Genomic DNA, 21,664 nt, shown 5'->3' with positions numbered 1-21,664 from the left:
TTGCACTGCATCAATGCTGGAGGTTGGGATACTGATCTCTTTCTGTCCTTCTTAGGGAGAAATAGTTCCACTTAGCTATTTTGTGTTACTGGAGATCCTATCCCCTGGAGAATTTCCTTCGTGACTTGACAAGCTTTAGCAATGGCTTTGTCTTTGGCATACAACACAGTTCCTGTGTTTTATGTGTGTCACATCTATGGCTAACTTCCCTGGCTTTCTGATGTGCCTTCAGACTGTTAGTGGAGCTACTAACAGAGCTATGGGCCCTGCTACTAGCTGCTGTGAGGACCAGCAGGGCCAAGCTATTGTGTATATATATAAAGGGTAATTAGAAGATCCTTTGTGAGAGATGAAGGCAAGCCTTTTAGAGTCCAGTCATAGCTTTCCCTTTTCTCGAGTTTCCAAAATTCAGTTCACTTCCTGATCTTTTGAATAGTGTACTCTTTTGTTGACATTCTGCATCCAACAGCAGAGTCAAGGGAACTTTTAAGGGAGAGTAAACTTCCCAGCCTGTGGCTGGTGTGGTGGAACAAGCCAGCAAACAAGGATTTCTAGCAGGAAGAAAGTTATTTCAGTGCTTTCAAGGGAGGGAGTGTATTATTTCCTGATTAAAAATATGTGCTGAGTGACAGAAGGGAAAAGGAAATCTCGGGCTTGTCTGGCAGATGCTTACCTAAACCACATCACAAACATTTCTTAGATACACCCCTGATGGCAAGCAGTAGTAGGTGCAAATTAATGTTCACAATTTTCCTATGTGGTAGGCAAGTGTGTTTCTTCATTCTGCCAAGGAGAAAGCAAAGCTTCCATGGCATAATCAAAGTCTTAGTGCAAACATGACATAAACAGTGAAGTTCGCTGGAGGTTCTTGGATCTCTCATTCTTTCGCTTTTGCATTTCACACTGTCTTCATGACCTCTTACAGCTACATGGTGGTAGCTGTGGAGTCACTGTGCTCCTCAGTTCTGCAAGGGAAGGATCTTTTGTTGAGCTCCAGACTGCATTGAGGACTGTCCTCCAGCTGAAGAAGAGAAATTTACTGGTGAAATGTAAATGGGCATTAGTGTATCTTAAAATGTGTTAAGCTGGGATCCTATTTTTGTTTTACTGCTGAAGTGACTTGTTCTAAATTTTCATGTCATGTCCTATTGACAATCATCATTTTGCAGAAGGTGTTTACAAATTGACAGAGAAATAGAATAAAATTCAAAGAATTTTGAATGCAAGAGAGTGGGTGATAGCTTTCCTCTCTTGTGAAGTCTTTTGTTTTTGAAGGAAGTGTGGGTTTTGCTCTAACAAGTTAGTGCAATATAAGTGTAAGGCTTACCAGGCATTTCTGGCTTCTGGTGAGATTTCTCACATCTGTTGAGTTTCCTGAAGCTCTCCAAAATTAATGATACTGGACCATTTGGAAGATCAGCTGTTCTGTAAAAGCTTCATCAAGATCACTCTACCTCACTTGAAATTAGACATCGATTTTCTTTACAGTACAGGATAAGGTGCTGTGAACCAATACTGATATTTTCTATAGCCTTTTAGTGTTTCTGAAGATAAGCTACCTCCAGACTAACCTGGAAAAGGTCCTTCTTTTACTTTATACTCTGATGTTACTTGGAGGAGGAGTCTAAAATAAAGCTAATTTACATATGCTTTTGAGGTGAGTTTTTCTTTTAGTCCCCATTATAATTTATCTGAAATTAGAAAAACTCCTCTCTTGCTGCTATTGCTAAATCACAGAATCATTGAATCATAGAGTGGTTTGGGCTAGTTCCAACCCCCCTGCCCCCATGAGCAAGGACACCTCGCACTAAACCATGTTGCCCAAGGCTCTGTCCAGCCTGGCCTTGAACACCACCAGGGATGGAGCATTCACAACTTCCTTGGGCAACCTATTCCAGTGCCTCACCACCCTCACAGTAAAGAACTTCTTCCTTATATCTAATCTAAACTTCCCCTGTTTAAGTTTGAAGCCATCCCCCCTTGTCCTACCACTACAGTCCCTAATGAAGAGTCCCTCCCCAACATCCTTATAGGTCTCCTTCAGATACTGGAAGGCTGCTATAAGGTCTCCACGCAGCCTTCTCTTCTCCAGGCTGAACAGCCCCAACTTTCTCAGCCTGTCTTCATATGGGAGGTGCTCCAGTCCTCTTATCATCCTCGTGGCCCTCCTCTGGACTTGCTCCAGCAGCTCCATGTCCTTTTTATGTTGAGGACACCAGAACTGGACACAATACTCCAAGTGAGGTCTCACGAGAGCAGAGTAGAGGGGCAGGATCACCTTGTTTCAGCTGCTGGTCATGCTTCTTTTGATGCAGCCCAGGATATGGTTGGCTTTCTGGGCTCAAGCACACACTGAAGCTGGCTCATGTTCATCTTCTCATCAACCAACACCCCCAAGTCCTTCTCCAGGGGGCTGCTCTGAATTTCTTCTCTGCCCAACCTGTAGCTGTAGCTCCTTTGGCACAAGGAGATATACTTCATTATCTGCAGAGAACCAGGGCTATGACCATAAATCTGAATTTCAGATTCCACATGTGTTCTGAGATACAAATTTCTGATACCATAAATGCCAAACCCTACAGGATCAAACAGACAGAAAAATTAGTCTAGAACTGGCAGTTTTGTCTTACTCTAGCATGTGAAGTGACAGAATAATTAAAAAAACCCCATATTCTTGATTAGAGACTGTGCTTTTTATAAATGTTCTTTTCTAAATGTTTTCTCCTTCTGAAAAGCCTACAGTGTTGGCAAACCTTCACTAACTGTGCAGACTTCTGTGTGTGGGAAAATATGTCATTAATACCTTTTTGTGCATCAAAAATATGCAGACCTCTTTTACACCTAACAATGTCATGTTTTACAGTTGAGTTCTCTCTGTTTTATATGACTGAAAACAAGCTATGTGCCTTAGAGCAAACTCCAATTTTATAAAGATCGTATTTCCACCCAGGCAGAATATTGACTTAACATCTGCTGATCAGAATGTTTCAGAAGGGACAACAAAAAGTGGCATAAATCCTACACTGAGGAGAAAAAATAAACTCGTTTCTTTCCTGGTAGACAATATTAAAAAGGCAGGTTTTTGGTAAAGGCTGACAGGATCTGAAAAACAAGCCGTAATGACAGGAGTATGGTTCAGTAGGTGGATTTCATGTGAACCAACAGAACTTAGTAGGTCTTAGTTATGGAGCCGTTTCTTACATTTTCATATAGTTGTGCAATTAACTTTTTATTTTTTTTTAATGCTGTGTCATCATTCAGCATGTCACACAGGACAAAAATATGCTTGTGCAGTCACTATAAATACGCTGAAAATTCCAGTTGCCTTTTATAATATACACTGATAATCACTTGTACAATATCACATACAGCAGTCCTCTAACCGATGATGATCTGAATCTGATGCTGCCGTTTCTCACTACTCACAAGATACTAATGTAAATCAAACGTGCATTAGATGATAGCTATTCCATGAGAGTGATGTTCTTCAGTACTATGATACTGCAGTGTACTAGAGTGCCTTCTGAGCAATTCACAGTTCAAACAACTGCTACCAGAAAGCCTAGCACAGTACGAAAATGCAGCAAGATCATCATTAAATGACAAATAGTAGTCACCTGAGGACTGCAGCTCTATTAATTTAATGAAAGTTTGGCAGTATGTACAGAAGGTACTTTGCTTCTATACAGAAGTAGAAAATGAGCTTTGAATAGATTGCCACCACAATACACTGCCTTCAACTAATGATGCAAACTGAATTCCCTGTTTACAAAGCAGTCACACCACAGTAAGACTGAAAAAGTAGCAGTCTCTTTATGGCATGCATTCATAGCTCCAAATACAGAGCACAGCAACACTTTTACTCAATGTTTGGATGTTGAATCTGTTGTATTTCATGAAAATGTACTGATATTTTAATGATCATTTTGTTGCAAAGGCTTTTGGGGGGAAGACGGAATAGGTAATCAACATTAGAAAGAGAAGGCATGATCACAAAATAAGTAAATAATGTTGGCTGTGGTATCAGATTGGGTCTTAATTCTTCCATAAGACTGGACTGAGATGTAGTATTACCATTTTTAAGGACAACTTAACAGGCCTAGTTTTCATTCTTTTGTTTGGTTCTTGTAAAGGAAGAACCAAAATGTTGAAACCTCGACTCAAATAACATGGCAAAGGACGGTTTGTTGTCTGGCTAGCTGTAATTGTTAGCTGGCTGGTTTGTCTGCTTCTGGATTTTTAGTGCAGGAGCACATCCTCAGCTGATGAAACTGGTGTAGCTTCATGACCTATTATAATCAAATCTGGCAATCTTAAAGAATGGTGGGAGTGGTAGCCTTAATGAAATGCTGTAACAGTTGATTTGGAGGATGGATATAAACGGGCTACAGGACATCTCTAAATTTACTTAGTACAGTGATGACATAAATGTGGGCTCTGTTGCAAATTGTACTCTGTTTAGACTGCCTTTCTCAGGCCCACTGCTCCCACCTGACCACTTTAGATTATGGCCTTGGAAAGAGATTTTCCCTGACCTAAGAGGCAAAAACTTTTGAGGATTTATTTATTTTTTTCCTTATATTTGAATCCTTAATTTGAGTTCTTATCTCTGGCTGCTGAGTGGCTGTGACCTTTAAGAAAAAAAACCCTAGTGTTTAAATTTTCAAGTGGGATTTTGTTTTAGCTCTTTTCTTGTGGTCTATGCTTTTCTAAACCCAATTTTTGCCTGGATAATGGAGGTGAAGGTACTTCTTTGAGGGCCTATGATGTAACCACCCTGAAAGATGATGTTCCAGGGATCTAAGGATTCCGGGTGTGGAAGGAATGTAAGCCACACACATCCCCTAAACTGCTAGAAAGTTTATTACAAGATCTAAAATAGGTGTAAAATCCAGAGATATCCCAAGGTAGAAAGAGAGAGAACTAAAGACTACCAAAACCAGGTTAGGCAGAGATTCTTACTGACCCACACATTTGTCCAATGACCAGGAGGCCAGCTCCAGGGTGCATTGAGAGCAAACGGGGTGGCAGGCACATACTTTTGTGGGTATCCCCCATGGAGGTAAGGTCTGCCATGAAAGGTAGTTGGATCCACCCCCTTCTCGATCTTTCTCAAACTCCGGGCCTTTTATAGCCCAAAAAGTGCCAACTCATCCCAACGCAGGGGGTCAGCCCGCGTCAGGAGGAGTGGCCCTGCTGGCTTCCTTTTCCCACGCCAATTCATCTTGATGCAGGGGGCCAGCCTGTGCCAGGAGGAGTGGCCCTGCTGGCTCCCCACCGTGCACCCCTACTCAAGGTGATCGGGGTGGTCTACCCCGGGCCAATTCCAGTGTTACACCCATCTAATACAGATACATACCTGCTTTTTTATCTTGATCAGGATGGTCCACCACGGACCAATTTTTACAGTGTTAGACCCATCTAACACAGATGAGTCACTCAGCTCCAGAACTGAAGACTTCAGAGCTCATCTCTCTTCTTTGATTCACCTCTGTTGTCTGTAACAGTACTTGACACAGGGCTTTACAAATGAATTTTGTTGCTCGTACATAGTTTTGTTAGTTACCTTTAATGAGTGACTCACGATGGTGATTCTGAGGCTAATATTGACAAAGTGACCAAAAATAGAAACCATGTTTAGAAGAAAAGGATGTCCTGCCTTTTGGTCTTAGCAGTGACCATTCCAGCAGACTGCAGATCAGCATTATTAATAGTGCCATACATTCCTTAGTGAACATAATGATGCATATGAAAGGAAGGAGTAATTGCTATGGTTTGAAGATGTGAGATAGGAACTTTAGGGCATCTGTGGGGATTACAATTGCAATTACTTTGCAAATCCTCATCAACTATGAGAGTATCTCAAAGTGATGAGAAGTAAAGCCACAGCTGAAAAAGGGCTGGAACATTAATTATCTTTGGGGACTTTGTATCCTTTAGAGTTGAACTTAAGTTATTTAAAATCTGGTTTGAACATGTAAGTACTAGCGTATTTTCATACTGTTGTTTTCAGGGACACGAAATCTTGGTGGTAGGAAGCTTTTGTTCAGATTTTGCTGTATCATCTGAATAGAAGGTCCATTTGCAGAAGATTCATTCAAGGGTTGGTGAAGAAAGCCTCTGATCTTCTATGCTTTATTTTTCTATTTTTCACGGAAACTGAGAATTAATAGCACCTTTCAGGACGTTGAATCTATCACTTGGCCACTGCAGAATTGTTCCTAATAGCACAGAGTTTGAAATCTGTGATTTTTTTGTGGTACTTCACTGATCTCTGTAAGGCACAAATTTGGTAATACAGACCATGCAAACTCATCTGCATTCAGATTAATGACAAGAGAGTGTCTGCATGGGTTTGTACATCTCTTCCATATAGGAAAAAGGGATAAGTAAAGGTCTTTGTTGTTTGTTTGGGTTTTTTTCAGGATGTTTCATAGTACTAGTCTCATTAATGCACCATTTTGGCTGCTAATTTGCCGGGAGCTGACAGAAAATAGAGCTGATAGCCATTTCCTATTGCACAGATAATTACAGCCTGTGTTAGTAAACGCTTAGCCAAGCTGCACTTGCAGCATTGTTGGAGTGAACTGAAGTGAATTTAAAATTAATCAAATATCTGGACTTTATTAATAGCATGTGAATAATGGGCTGTGAGTCTTCCTCCTCTTCATGCAAAAAGAAAGCTAAAGAAGAGTTAACACAGTGGTTGAAACTAGGAGGAATAAGGGCAATTTTCTTTTGTTTCTCCTTGATTATTGCAGGAGTCACTTCTATGAAATTAGTAGTTATACTTCGTTACAACATTATAAAGATGATTCAGAGGCACCTAGGAAAGTTCGTAGAATTACATGGCGTTCACTACAAAGAACTATACGTGGATAGAAAACACAAAATCATAAGTCTAATGAATTTCTTATGACAGCCCAAGGAAAGATCAGTATATTCATTGGATCATACGCACCTGACTTAGTTGTGGAATTAAACCACTAAAACACTTTGTGACTGACAGTGCAATTGCTATAACCCATTTGGATGGTGCTGCATAGCAGTTACCATTCAAATCTGTTACTGTCACTTTTACTGACAGTAAGTGGAAACTCAGTTCAGTGTGTTCCACTGAATCAGGGAAATGGAACAGTAGCACAGATTCCTTTTCCAATTAGTTTTCAAGCTGAGTATTTTATAAAAACCAGAGTATTTTCTAAAGACATGAAAACAAAGTTCCCTTTTATTCTTTCTAATAGATCTGTCAACCAGGTATTTTATATATAACTCATGTGAACCTCAAGGTCTTGCATGGTGCGTAGAGTTTTTTTGTATCTATCGCTTTTATTTATAAACTTGATTCTTAATGGTGAAGGTTTGGCTGTGGCTTGAGTCAGTATGTTTCCGATAGTTCTTAGTCATGGGGTTATGTGTGCCTGTTGTCTTCTGGGTGGCTGGAGTCCAGCCTTGGGAGCATTGTGCTCTGTTCTTAGGCATGATTAGTACTGTTGGTGCTACATTGCTACACAATGGGCAAAGCAACTGGGGCCATTTTTGAGCTCCAATGAGAAATTTTTTATTGCCTTGATTCCTTCCTCAATTTATTCTGTCAAATCACCTCCTTTTTCATGAGCACATGTGACCATGGATATTTCTATCTGCTTAGTACAGATTTGTCATTGATGATTAATTGTGTGATAACTTCCAAGATACAGACATGCATTCAACAGAGAAATAGAGGTGTGATCTTGCAAAGACATGATAATAATGTAATTCTGACACCAGCAGAAGATTGGGTCTCTGAAACTTAAGCAGGAACATAATATTTTCTCATTGTTTAACTTAAAGTGAGTTTGAAATGAGTTTTTCAGAAAGAATAATATGTCTGACTGTTGGTACCAACTTCCAGAAAAAACCCAAAACATTTCCTCAGGAAAACATGGTGGCTAGATTTTTCAGTTATTGCTGAATGTGTTTTTTGTTCTTTTTTTAACTACAGAAAGTGAGTGAAAAAGTAGGAGGTGCCGAAGGAACCAAGCTAGATGATGACTTCAAAGAAATGGAAAGGGTAAGTCTAAATACAGTAGGATATACCCATTAGTACCATTCAGTTTCCTTTCTAGGACAGGAATTTCAAAGTTTTTGTCCCTGAATCACTCAATTTTTAAAGACTTAACTTTCGTTCATCCAGACCGAGCTTTGTATTTCTTATGTGTGTCTTTTTCTAACCAAGGCATATGTGACACTGTCTGTAATGCCAGTATTTTGTTCAGAGATTGAGGTTGATGTCTGCTACAAATTAGCTTTGATCAAAACATTTTAAAGGATCTCTGAAAACAGTATCTGTCTACAAAGTGGTAATTTCAATGGTAAAGGTGCCTGGAATTCTCAGCTCATTGAGGATCAGTCAAGAGGAGCAAGAGTTGTCTGCCAAAGGGGTTGACAATGGCACTGGAATTATTCACTCACAGGTTCAGAGATCTTGTTAGGCAGCCTCCACTAGCAAAGTTCCTTGGGTAGATGGGACTAACCCCCCAGCAGACTGCTTGGTGAGGCTGGCAGTGGTACCACTGAGTGTTTCTGTTGGAGGCGGGGAGAGGAAAAAGCCACAGCTGTGTGTGATGGTGACAGTATTTCAGTTGGAAGGATAAATGTGGACAGGCTTTTTCTGGCTTCAACTTTGAAAGGTTCTGTCAAATCTTGTAACAAGCTACTGCTAGGTGATTTGTAGGGTATGTATGTGGTACATAACTGATCAAGAGGAACAGAAGCTATTTGAACATTTTTATAGTGAGCTGGGTAAAAAAGCTTGGAGAGAAAATAAAGGAGAAGGGCACATCCTTTGTACTTCTTCCTGTGAAAGTACTTCAGAGTTGGTTTCTCCCCTTCTGCCCAGCTTCCCGTTGAATGTGCCACAAGTATGGGCACTGCTGTCAAAACTGGAAGATGTTAACAAAGATTCAGAAAACTGGTCCAAGGTTTAGAGTGGCAAATAGGACACTGACAGAGCCAGGGGTGAGTCCCACGTAGTGGTGGTGGGTGGCATGGGTTGGCAGCCCAGGAGGCAAAAGCACTAAGAGTTGAGAAGAGAATGGAGTAAACTCATTGCTTGCTTCCACACTCCCCGCGTGGCCCCGTGTTCCTTGCCAGCATTTCTGCAGGCAGTGGACACGCTCCTTCTGCCTATCCCTGGCCTTCTGTTCCCTCACCCCCACTCTCCTCTGCAGCCTTCCAGCCATTTCTGGGCTCTCTACCAGGCAGTTCAGCTACTTTGTCACCCAGGGCTGGCAGACCACTTTTGCTTCTTTGTGTAAAGCATAGGGCAAGACCTGGCAGATGGCAGTGGCAAGAGGAAACGGGAAAGACGTCAGTCACAGTGTGCTGCAAACAACCTATCTCAGGTGTTCTCCTTTAAAATAGGAACTTGCCATTATGGTAAAGGAGTTCACCCTGTGGGACATGAGCTACCCTGCAGAGAAATGCAATGTGTCTTCATAAATGCAGAGTACAGAACAGGTTACAGGGATCCCCAAACCTGCCAAAGCAGCATTTTTTTCTTTGAAGCCTGATTCTGAGAGGGAGAATAGTTGCATACTTTGCTATAAGCAGCTTTAGTAAGCTGATGCAGCATACTTCTTAAGAAAGCAAGAATTCCTATTACAGTAGAAGCAAGTAATGCTTTTCAGTTTTAAGTATTTTAGATTCCTAAATATAAAATAATTCTTCATGGAGTCAGCCAGGGGAAATCAATGGCCAGTGCGTCAATGCTGATAGGTTTCTTGAAACTGGAAACTGAGTGATAGCTAGTCTTCCTTAACTCAGTTTTACCAGACCTTGCTCTGAAAGAGGTAGGCAGCTCGGTTTATCACTGCTGGTTGGTTTTCACTGACATCAGCTTTCCCCTCATTTTGTCAGTTATTAGGGGACCAAAGATGGCTGATTCTTCCAATAGTTTTTAGTGACTGTTCTATCAAAAAAATTTCTATGTTGTGGGTGTTTCCCAAGGTTATGAAAAGTGTCAGCACGGTACTATGAGTTACATCAAATTCCTAACACATCGTAAGGTACTCTGTACTAACGTCCTCGCTTGAGAATGGATCTGCTATAAATTGAAATGGTGTGCTCATACTTTGGTAGTTTTCCAAAGTATGAGAATTTCCAAAGTATGAGATTTTTCACCATTCTGGTACTGGCAGTTCTCAGGGACACAGAAATTAAGTCAAAAGAATTTATAAGAACAAAAAGAAGAGAGAAAAACTTCTTCCTTTTGCTTAACATCTCTTTTTCATGTTTCTTTTTGTTTAACTTTGTCATTTAGAAAGTGGATGTTACCAGCAGGGCAGTTATGGAGATAATGGCAAAGACAATAGAGTATCTTCAGCCCAATCCAGGTAATGTAATTTCACCATCTTACAGTACTTGGAGCACTTTTTGAAAACACTCTGTCTCACCAATATATATAGTCTGAATGATCTCATCCTCATTGGTGCAGTCCAGATCAAGACAAAATTGGTGAAGTTACCATGAAGTAAAAGACAAATGTAAGCACAAGCTTCTGTGCTATGCTGTCAGAGGGAATGGAGACTGGCTGTGGGAGGCTTGTCTTCCTTTTGTGTATTAGTGCTTTAGGTAAGGGGTGTATATCTAGGTGTATTTAATTGCAGAATCTGAACGTCAGCACTGTTAGCAATGGGGGGCTCCCTGGGAGCTGGAGCTGGCTGTAGGCTCCCCAGGGGAAGCAGGACAGTGCCTGGCTGCCAGGGCTGATTCTGCTGCTCTAGCCAGGCAGCTGGGGGGTACTGGCGCAGCAGCAGCCATGGGCATTAGGCACCAACCTGGGTATGGGGATGGGATAAGGCCGTCAGCCCTCACCTGGGGATCAGGATCAGGCACAGTGAGGGTGTCTGTGTGAGACATTCTGTGTGAGGGAAAAGGAGCAGGCAGTCCTTGCAGACAATGGAAATTGTCTGCAGGGACTGCAAAGACAGAGTTCTGAAACAACTTCCTCCAGGGTGGAAGAGGAGACATAACAAGAGCTTTCACCAAGTCCTCTAGGGATTTCCTATCCTCATCAGAGTTACTACAGAAGGGAGCGTGCAGAAGAGCCGTTGAACTGGAGATAAGGGCAGATAAAAGAACATAATCAGAGATGACTGAATTGAAGCTTCAAAATAGAAATAAATGAATGATTTCTATGGGGAGATGAAGGACGGTTTTTGTGATTGGACCGAGAGAGTGGTGCATGCTCCTGTCTTGGCAAAGCATCCTCACAAGGAGCAGGGATCTGGAGCTCTTGTAATCAAGTAAACCATTAATTCAACAACAGTGATGAGAAGCATAAGGGTTCAGTAAGTCAATGCTGTCTTCACAGGTGGGGTCAACAGAGGTAATGTGAAGGTAAGATGGGACCCTCTACCTACCATAAGTATCTTAGAGTTTCGTGGAAGTACAGACCAAATTCTCATTCACTATGAGGAATTTGTTTCCTTATAGCTGGAAAAAGAGGAAGGGGGGGTATTTTGATGATGCTGCCAGCAGACTGAAAAAAGAAGGAATAATATTTACAAGTGCAAGAACTACTAGAAAGAAAATAATGATGACTAGAACAGTTCCTATGTCAACAGATGAAATGCTGTTTATGACTTGACTCTGCAGATTCATTGCTCATTGTCAAGAAGCACTCTGCAGGAAAAGCCATAGATTGACAAACGTAGGGCTAGTGATAAAATTGTTAACTGCTGTCAAGCTGCTGTTGTGCATCATTGTGTAGACTCAGTAATAAGCTTTGGCTGTTTAGTGCTTCTCTGGCTGCCTTCCTCACACGTCTGAGTGATTATGATTGCTGTGAATTGTGAAAGAGGCTCACAGCAACAGCAGAAAGCTATATTTCTGGAAGTAGCTAAGGGTGTGATTTCAGGCATCTCAGGCTGAGGCAAGTTTGCAGTGCTGCAGAAAAGAGCAGTTTCCGTACTCTAGTGTCCTGGCTTAAACCACGACATCTAGCTATACATCTCTTCATCTGCCTGTGGCACGTGCAAGTAGAATAAAAAATTTAAAATTGTAATAGGCAAGAGGAAGATTTAATTTCTTGCATATCAAATGAGATCATGTTACTCATTCCACAGCTGGGCAAAGATAGCAGATGGAGTAAGAGGAAAGGAGGACTGATTCTTTTTAGTTCTCACCTGATCTTAGGATGTTTTATGCCAGTTGCAAAACTACTCCCTATAGTGAGAAGAATTGCATAGAAAATTACTACTATTTTCAGTAAAATAAAAAAATTCTTCTTTAAAATTCTCCCTGCTATATTACTATTTACTTGGGGCACCAGAAATGCTGATTTCCAGGATTTCCTGTTTGCTTTCTCATTCTCATAAAAACCAGAAGCATCACTGGGAAAGGGGAGAAATGCAATGAGAAAAAAAAATTATTTAACAACAATATTTAACAGAAGATTGTCTTTACAAGTTTGCATAGGTTTCGCGGGAAGAAGAGTGTTTGGGATGTAGCTATTCTGGAAACAGGCAGGGTACTCAACAAAACCACTGTACACTAGCTGTATACTGTGTACAGTTTATTAAACAAGCACACTAAAGTGAATAAGCACACTAACGTGAATCAGGTATAAATCTCTATAGTGAACAAGTACAATACAGCAATTCATAGAGATATATAAGGCACGGAAGAAAATTAGGAATGCATCAAAAAAATTGCTGCGTAGCGAGAACAGAGATTAAGAAGAAATATGTCACCAGTTACCACCGAAGCATCATACAGGCCCACACTTCAAGCTGGGAAGCCCCGTTGTAGCTGATGCTGGGAGTCTCAGGTAACGGGGAAAATTCCTACAAGGTGCATCCACCCATAGGTGACTCTTCAGATTCAGCTACAAGAGGGTCCTGCTTTTATACGCTTAGAAAAAAACCTGGTTTTATGCCAGCTTTCTTGTTGTTTACTCGTGGGGCCATGCAGTTTCTCATGATCTCGCTGTTTGTTGTCTGCACCAAGAGCGTTGGCCAGGCATCCTGTATGGCAAAGTATGAAGGTCATAGAACAACTGCACACCTGTGTTTTCCTGGCTCTTTCCAACAAACAGTCATGATGAACATAAACATATATACTGTATGGAATATCCTTTGGCAAAAACCATACTTCTTTATGTCTCTCAGTGATGAGCAGGAATCAACTCTCAGCTAGGTTCCCATCTATTACAATAGTCCATATACTCCTTGATAATAACATGTGCCCTGAAAACACCAATATTCTTGGGTAACAGTGCAGTGCTAAAGATAATTGGGTTCATGGTGCTTTGGAGGATCAGTAAATGAAGTATTTAGCATTGACTAACTTCACTAAACAATTAATTAACTAATGCTGGAAAGAAAAAGGAAAAGGAAAGGGGAAGGAGAAAGGGTAGGAAAAGGAAAGGAAGGGGAAAGGGTATTAGAGGCAAAGGTGAATTTATTGAAAGAGACTTGGGGCCCAGGTTAGTGTGACTGAAAAAGATAGCTTTGTAGACTTACCACTTATTCAAAAAAAAGAAAAAAAAAAAAAAGGACAGCTGAAAATAATCAAAATTGAATGTGTTGAAAGCTCAAAGACTTTCCATGCAGATGTACATGACCATGAACTCAAGAAAAAGAGGGTGAAGGATGAACAAGATTGAAAATACAAAAAATGATCAGATGAAGCCACTGCTGAAGTTTCTTTCAAACTCTTCTGGCAATATTCTTACAATTTGCCATGGTGCTGTTAACACTTCATATTAAGGTGAATCGTTAGTGACACCATGAAAGCCAATGTAAAGGTGAGGGACCGCCAACTGGAAAAAACTCAAGTATTCAGGTCACTTCCACCTGGTATTTTGTGGATCTCTGCCTATCCTCACTCAGATTGAAACATAACTTAGAGAGGAAAGCACACGCAATACCACAAAAAAGCAATAGAAATAAAAGGGCTCAGATGGGATTTTGATATTGACTGAGCACAAACACCTCTGCTCCCATGGAAGTTAGTGGAAACAACTTTAGTAGAAGAAAAGTGGAATGAGACCACTGGTAGAGGTACTCTGAGATTTCTTACTTAATCAGGTTTCTAAAGTAATCATTATTAAATGATTAAATGAATCATTGAAGCATGAATTTTTCTTGCATACCTTTCTTCTTTTTATGATTTATTGCTTGCCCTTCCCTTATTGTCCTTTGATCTCTTTTCTTTCTTTCCTGTTCCTTTTTCTTTCTACTCTTGCCTACCTGTCCAGAAGATTGCCACTTAATTTAATATTCCCTCTTATTTTTTATTTTATTTCTGAAAATACTCTCATATATTCCTGTTTTAATTAAGCTTGCTGTCTCCATTACCCTGACTGATTTTGTTTGCATCTTAGTTTCTTTTGCACTTCTGTATTTTTTCATTGCCACCATAGTTCTGATGCCATTTTTGAAAGCGAGACACTTCATTAAAATGCAGTTTCTTGTACTGAACAGTCAGCCAGTCTGCTGACTGTAGTTCTGTAGTGGGTAGAAACAGAAGGCATCAAGAAATTCAGATGCTGAAAAGCACGATCTGGTGACACTCAAATGTAGTGAGAAAGCTTACAAAAACATATTTACTGTATGTTAAAAAAAAGGTTATCCTTTCATAGCTGTTTCTCAGGCAAAATCAGTACTGTGACATTCGCCTGATTTTCCTGTGTCTGTTTCTACACTTGTATGCCACGAAGTGAAACATACTCAGCAACAAGAACCATCTCTTGATACACAATAAATTAAGAGCAATCACTTGTTAACTCCAGACTGCTAGTGTTATGTTTTGCTGCAGAAATGCATACAAGGTTGAATTTTGACCAGTGCAATCAGCACACAAAAGTGTGAGCTACTAATGTTTTGTAAGCAGAAATACTAAGAGCAACTAACAAAGTCAAGCCTTTGCAAAAAGGAAGGTAGATGCATTTGTAGCTGCCCCACTGTAGCACACATAGTAATGTAGGTAGAAACACCCACTGAGTCAGCTTGCTGACAGTAGGATTTAGCTGGTGAAATTTGAAGTGCCATTAATTAATTCACTCTCTGCAGGCCATTCACATTCTATACTTGCAAAAATTCGCTAAAGCACATCATCAAACAAATTTGTTCTTTTATGTTTGCTGTCTTTGTTTTCATCAATTATGATAATTGTGTGCTTTCTTCTGATCTGATATTTGTGAGTCAGAAATAAAATACAAGGCAAAAATGCAGTTGAAAACCATACTGAAATAGAGTTTCCCCAAGTCCCCATAAAAAGCAAAAAGAATTTCAAAGGTTGTTGAACATCATGTTTGGGAATATAGGTTTTATTTAATATTCTACAACAGAAAAGCTTTCAAACGTTTAAAATATGTAAGGCACTACAGTTTATTCTTGGATTAAATTCCAGTTTAGTCTGGAGTTTTCCTTCAGAGCAAGGCTGGCTCAACTTGCTATCCATCTGGTACCCAAGAATCTTAAGATAGGTATTGGGGATTAAAGATTTTTCTGCCGGCGTTGTAGCATGTGTTGAACATGTTATCTTGGAAGTGTTCCTGGGCTTTCTCTGTCCACATAGTTTCAGGGGAGGCTTTGACTTAAAGTTCAGGACAGAGCATCCTCTCTGGCCTACAAACAGAAGAAAAAAATATCTGTGACCAACAACACTTCATTCCTTTGCTCTAAAAATAATTGTTGAAAACCAGGGCATAGTCCTAAACTTAGATAATGATGTCCTTCAAACACATAGTAGTTAGCTCACGTAAATCTAAGGGGTGCATTCCGGTTTGTGTAATCAAACTATTGCACGTTTGTAACCTCTGTCACTTGCCTGCTTCAGCTTCCAGAGCTAAACTCAGCATGATCAACACTATGTCAAAAATTCGAGGCCAGGAAAAGGGACCAGGTTACCCTCAGGCTGAAGCCTTGCTGGCAGATGCGATGCTGAAATTTGGACGAGAGCTTGGAGAAGAATGCAACTTTGGTAACTTCCCTTTCCATAGTAATGCAATAAAAATGGTAGTAACATTTAATATAACTGTCATTATTGAAGTGTTATGCTCTTACAAAGAACAACTTCTGCAAGAAGCATCAGAGTTATGCTTCATCACACTTCTCCTTTAAGGATAAACTAGGACTGGGACTGTTGAATATCTTTTATGGATTTAGACTAGAGATTTTTTTATTGTGTATGAAAGTCAAATTGTTTCCATTTGGACCCATATCCATATAGGCTTTAGGCACTCTGTCATAGACTACTGGGGATGTGTTGGGATGAAAGATGTACATGTTCAGAAGTTGTATAATTGTCTGTGCATGTGTACAATAAAACCCTTTGTCCTCAGAATCCTTATAACAAAAGTTACTGTCGTTACAGGCAAAGCATAAAAGCTGATAGATTTTTAATAGACTTAGACCTTTTTTTCTGACTAAATTCTACATTTTAAGGACTAGTGAATACTCCTGTCTTATCTGTCAACCACTCCTCCCTCCAAGCCCCGCATAAGTTTATAGCTGTCCAAGTTAGAAATGTTAAACTGAGACTTAATATTGTATTCGTCAACAGGAGAGGTCCAACTAAAAAAGATGAAATATGTGACAGGATCCTTTGTCTTTCTGTCCTATTTGTGTGAGCTTCTGTGGCCAAATTTTTATATGGCAACACACAGGACTTCAAACAGGACTGTGAAAATTCTATTTCCTTTTTGAATCTTCATAACATGTTGCTCCTGACATAAAGACATCGGCCCTGGAAAACATATTTTCTTGTTCGTTTTATATAACTTCCTAGTTAGCTTGGCAGATGGAAGTTGATTAGTGCTAAAGACTACTGATTATTTTTTCATAGTTTGCCTCTCATTTGCTAAATTTCAAACACATTTTTAAAGGGGAAATAAAGAACTAATAGAATTTAGTTTTTGCAAATTGCTGTATATTCCCTGATGATTGTGGTAGCATGCAGCAGAGTAGATAGAACAATTATTTTCACATTCTTAACTAATAGCAGCTATTACAGCTGTTTGTCACTCTTCATCTGGGTCTGGCAGGCTCTCCTGTTTTGCAGTGCGTTGCTGGTATCCCCTGCTTGAGAGACAAAACTCTTTCCAATTTCTCACATTTCTAGGTTTTAAGACCCTGTGTATTCTTTGAAAGTGTGGGGTTTTTTTCCCACCAACCTGCACTCATTTTTGAGCTTCTTGCGTTTTTATGCACAGGGGTAAATTTGTGCAGAGTGCTAATATTTCTGGCCCTCAATCTTGGAGGAAGTCTCAGAAAGCAGCTATTTGTTCTTGAAGTTTATGAACTTGAGTAGGTGCATGAAATCAACAGTTTCATTAAAAAAAAAATCTTTCATAAAAAGGTTCTGTGAAATTGTTAAGAATTTTTACGTTTTATACTGTCTCCAGTCTCACTGATGGAAACAGGGAGACCTAGACTTGCATTAGAGCTATTTTCTATGCGCTTTCGTGTCTGGTGATGGCAATCCTGGAGCAAATACAGATAATTCTGTTCTAGCATGTTTGCTTCACCAGAGTGAGCAATGAATGGAAAACAACCCTTCCATGGGGTGTGGAGAAAGCTGTCTTGATGCAGCATAGATCCTCAGGTTTAGCTGTACTGCAAGGCATAAACTCTGGGGGCTGCAGAAGTGTAAAATCCATGTTGTCCTTTCACACAGTGTATTATACTCTTTTTCTTTCCTAGACTTGGGAAATGTTATGACTCAGACCAACATTCTAAGGTGGTTTGGAACTTAAGTTATTTTGAAACAAACTGGGCATCTATTCTTTCAGGACCAGCACTTGCAGATGTTGGAGAAGCTATGAAGGAGCTTTCTGAGGTCAAGGACTCTCTAGACATGGAAGTGAAACAAAACTTCATTGACCCACTTCAGAATCTCCATGACAAAGATCTGAGAGAAATACAGGTATTACCCTCAATGTCGCATTTTAATAATACCAAATGTGCAGACTGTGTGTATGTTCGAAGGTTTATGTTAGTTGCGTAGTTTAAAATGATTTAGAGATGATCAGATTTCTGATTATAGTCTCTTTTGACACGAGTTTTACTTTTCAGTTTTGTTGCAAAACTGCTTTTAATAAAGTTTTATTTTAATTGTAGGGAAAAAGCATAGTGTTCAGGTAATTGTGCATCAGAGTTAAAAAGCTATAAACTCACGTATATACTATACAGATGGCAAGTTGCAGTTATCCATTCTGCATGGCCTTTTTTTAATGTTAGACAGCAGCACACCATCACTTCTTAAATGGTATGTAAAACTACTTGTTTGATTGATCTGCATTTCTCCTCTGTGGGGAAGCATTGATACACAGCAAACAGCACATGCTTGCAAAGGTACATAACTACCTGATCACAATGCAGTGTAAGAGTTGGGGAACATCCTTTATTCTGTGCTTGTATTTGTGTTCTTGTTTTTCAGCATCACCTAAAGAAAATGGAGGGTCGACGCCTGGATTTCGATTACAAGAAGAAAAGACAGGGCAAGCTCCCTGATGAAGAACTTCGCCAGGCTCTGGAGAAATTTGATGAATCAAAAGAAATTGCCGAGTCAAGCATGTTCAACCTTCTGGAGATGGATGTGAGCTCCCTTGTTAATCTTTGAGCTGAATCTGAAAAAGAGCAGTGAAGGCCATCTAGAGCAGTCTGAAACTAGAAAGCCTTATTAAATCCTTCACACCATAGTTTCCTATCGCTGTGCAATGGGGAATTACTTAACCTCCTTGTTGGACTCAGTGAAAGGCTCAGAAGCTATAGTAGTGTACAGCATGCACATGTAGGACTAATTTTATAGGTAGCTGAGCTAAAGAACATAAATCCTCTGTGGCATCATTGCACTTCCTAACTGTGTAGTGTTACTTACAAAACCAATATAACTTCCTTCTTAGAATTATACAAATATAAGTCATGACTTTTACTTAGTTGTGCTTTTAAGGTTTGAGCCAAGATGTTTGTTCAGGTGTGTGGGCTTTTGAGAGGATTGGTAAAGATCAGAGGTGATGAACTCACATCCCCATGATCTATGCTGTAATCAGCTGCAGTAGTGAATAGGAAAGCTGAAGTTAATGTGACTGCTCAAATCTGACTCTGCAGCTTATTTTTTGCATACAGACTGGTTAAGGATTGAGCATCTATTAGGTATTTTTAATCTTCTATTTATAATTAATGTTAAAATTACAAAATCAAGAAAGAAGAAAAATTTCTTTCTTTTGGAGGAAAAAAGAAAGTATTTCAGCTGAAATTTGTCTTATAGAATACTTGTTCAAAAGAAACTCAGTTTAAATATTTCTGTTGAAGTAAATGATTGGATTTATTTCAAGTTTAAATATACACCTGATTTAATTCTTCATTACCAGATTGCTATAGAGGGGCCATGACAAACCTGAAAATACTTGCATGCTAGAAATCACATATAGCTGTGCTGAAATGAAAGAAGTATACCAAGATCATAGTTTTAATCCTTGTAGTGACATCCAACGCTGTGGGACCAGATAGTGCTGGCCTGCATTATACCATTGCTGCATTGTGTATTTTGGAAATTGCTAGCAATTGCATTCCCAGACAAAAGTTTTGGGTGTTTCTTCCCTCATGAAGTAGAATGCCATCTGCCTTCACTACAAATACTCTGTATCCAAGAGTATGTAGCATCTTAACGTTTTGGTTTGCTTCACAGGCCAGAAGCATGACTATAGTCACTCTGGTTTTGTGCCTCTCAAAGGCAGGGAGGGAAAAGTTGTATTATGCTCTCATGACAGTCTCATTTTTACTTTCATAGTTTTTGCTGAATGAGGTAGGTCTGTAGGCTGCTGTTCATTGCAAATCTGCCATGGAGATCATCAGCGGAGAAGAGCTGCAGTTACCATTCCAGATCAGGTCATAACCAGACACGGGTATGAATAAAGACTGATATGTAACTATTTACAAACTATCAAGATGAAAATCAAGTTTTTAGAGAGATAAGTAAAACTGCCTTTGCAGTGTCAGTGTGACAGTGGTCTTTACTCGCTGTTGCTAAGCTGTTAGTTCTTGCCTAAGATCTGATGTTTTGATGTCAATCCTCAGATTGAACAAGTGAGCCAGCTTTCTGCTCTTGTACAAGCCCAGCTGGAATACCACAAGCAGGCCACACAGATTCTGCAGCGAGTTACTTCTAAGCTGGAAGATAGGTAATGCACTTTGTGTAAGTTTATTGATTGTTGGGGGCTTTCTTGGTTTTACAGAGGCAGAAAACACGAGTAGAATGCAATGCTGTTACCTCGTGCAACTTGGTAACTCTATGTATATGAAAACAAGGGTCATTTCACTAGGCAATTGCAAGCTGAGGTTTGTTTTGGAGATACATATACTTCTGAGTTTGACTGAATGAGGACTGTGTTCAGGAAAGCATCTCAGCTCAGAAAAGCTGTGAAATGTGATTTAAATGAAAGCAAGTGCTTATAAATACAAGAAGTCAGTGGGACTTAGAACTTTGGACTCCATACCATTCCTGCATGTATTCATAAAGTAGTTCTTCCAAGAGAAGATGTTAGTGATTGATATTGAAAAAGAGTGTCTTGTTATAACTATGTGAACATCTTCCTGAGCCAGGTAGTGAAACCCCCATTATTTGCCACCTTATTAAATGCTCATTTTTCCAGTTTAATTATCAGATCAAACTTGATACAAGGTTCAACTGAGTTTACCTCTTCCATCCCTTTTTCTGTAACTGCAAATGCCATCTCAGAATTGATACGATATCTTTTTAATAGAATTTTCGAATTTTTAGTTCAGAACTTTTATTTTTTTCTATCCACACAAAACAGATTGTACCCCCTTGAAGTGAGGAAAATAATGTTTGTAAGAGTTCATCAGCTTCCTACACACATGTCCTTCTTCAAGTAAACTTAAAATCTTAACTTTAAAACTTAAAGGAAAGATTTCTTTAGTCCACATACTTCTAGAAGTCTCTTCCTTAAAGCTGGATGTAATTCTCAAGGGCAGATAATGTTCACATACTGTGTGAAGGCAGTTTTTTAATCATCCATGATTCCTTCCAGTTTTCTGAGGTCAGCAGTGCAGATCTAGTTTCTGGTACTACTGGGCCTGTCAGTGTTTATGTTCTCAGAGCACACAGTCTGTAAAACCTTATCCAGTTCTAAGTCTTCAGATTTCTTTGTGATTAGGAGCAGCATTTGTTTTGTAGGTAGGCTGCCCAGAAAGCTGTTTCTGGAGGCAGTTTGCAGTACTGCCTGAACAGCTCACAGAGTAATTTTCAGCACTTCCGAATGAATACTGCAATTCATTTTACAAAAGCATTAAAAGAATCCTTAGGAGCAGATGAGATATTCTGTAGTCCGTAGGTTATGCTATAAACACACCTCTCTGCAACAGATTTCTTTTCCTCTATCAATTCAGAATCCTTTGCCCTTTTGAAACTTCTGCTAAATGTTCAATATCTTTGCTGTAAGTTTCAGCTCTGAATCATTTTAGCTTTTCAAGAACCGTACATCTGACTGCTATTATAGATCAGATGAAGTAAATCTTTTGCATAATTTATTATGCATCCCTAATTCTAAAGAGTCTGCTGGCTAAATAAGCCACTGGACACAAATTAGACCACTGTGATATGCTTATGCCAGGGATTAAGCAGGGATGTAGAGATGTTACTATTAGAACTA

General features: G+C 39.6%; 1 protein-coding gene across 1 annotated transcript; it reads left to right on the top strand.

The window, feature by feature from the left end:
* Window positions 1-7,987: 7,987 nt before the first annotated feature.
* On the top strand, window positions 7,988-20,173 carry LOC104407077 (endophilin-A1; the record flags this gene model as incomplete). The annotated part of the gene is made up of 6 exons (XM_010016257.1): window positions 7,988-8,053; window positions 10,304-10,376; window positions 15,829-15,972; window positions 17,783-17,916; window positions 18,430-18,588; window positions 20,070-20,173. Coding segments are annotated over exons 1-6 (623 nt in total), but the record flags the coding sequence as incomplete, so codon positions are not given.
* Window positions 20,174-21,664: the final 1,491 nt, after the last annotated feature.

The sequence above is a fragment of the Nestor notabilis genome, unplaced genomic scaffold (assembly GCF_000696875.1).
Source record: "Nestor notabilis isolate BGI_N333 unplaced genomic scaffold, ASM69687v1 scaffold3926, whole genome shotgun sequence".
Lineage (NCBI taxonomy): Eukaryota > Metazoa > Chordata > Aves > Psittaciformes > Psittacidae > Nestor > Nestor notabilis.
The sequence above is the reverse complement of the archived record's forward strand: the minus strand, read 5'-3'. Positions and strand labels throughout refer to the sequence as shown.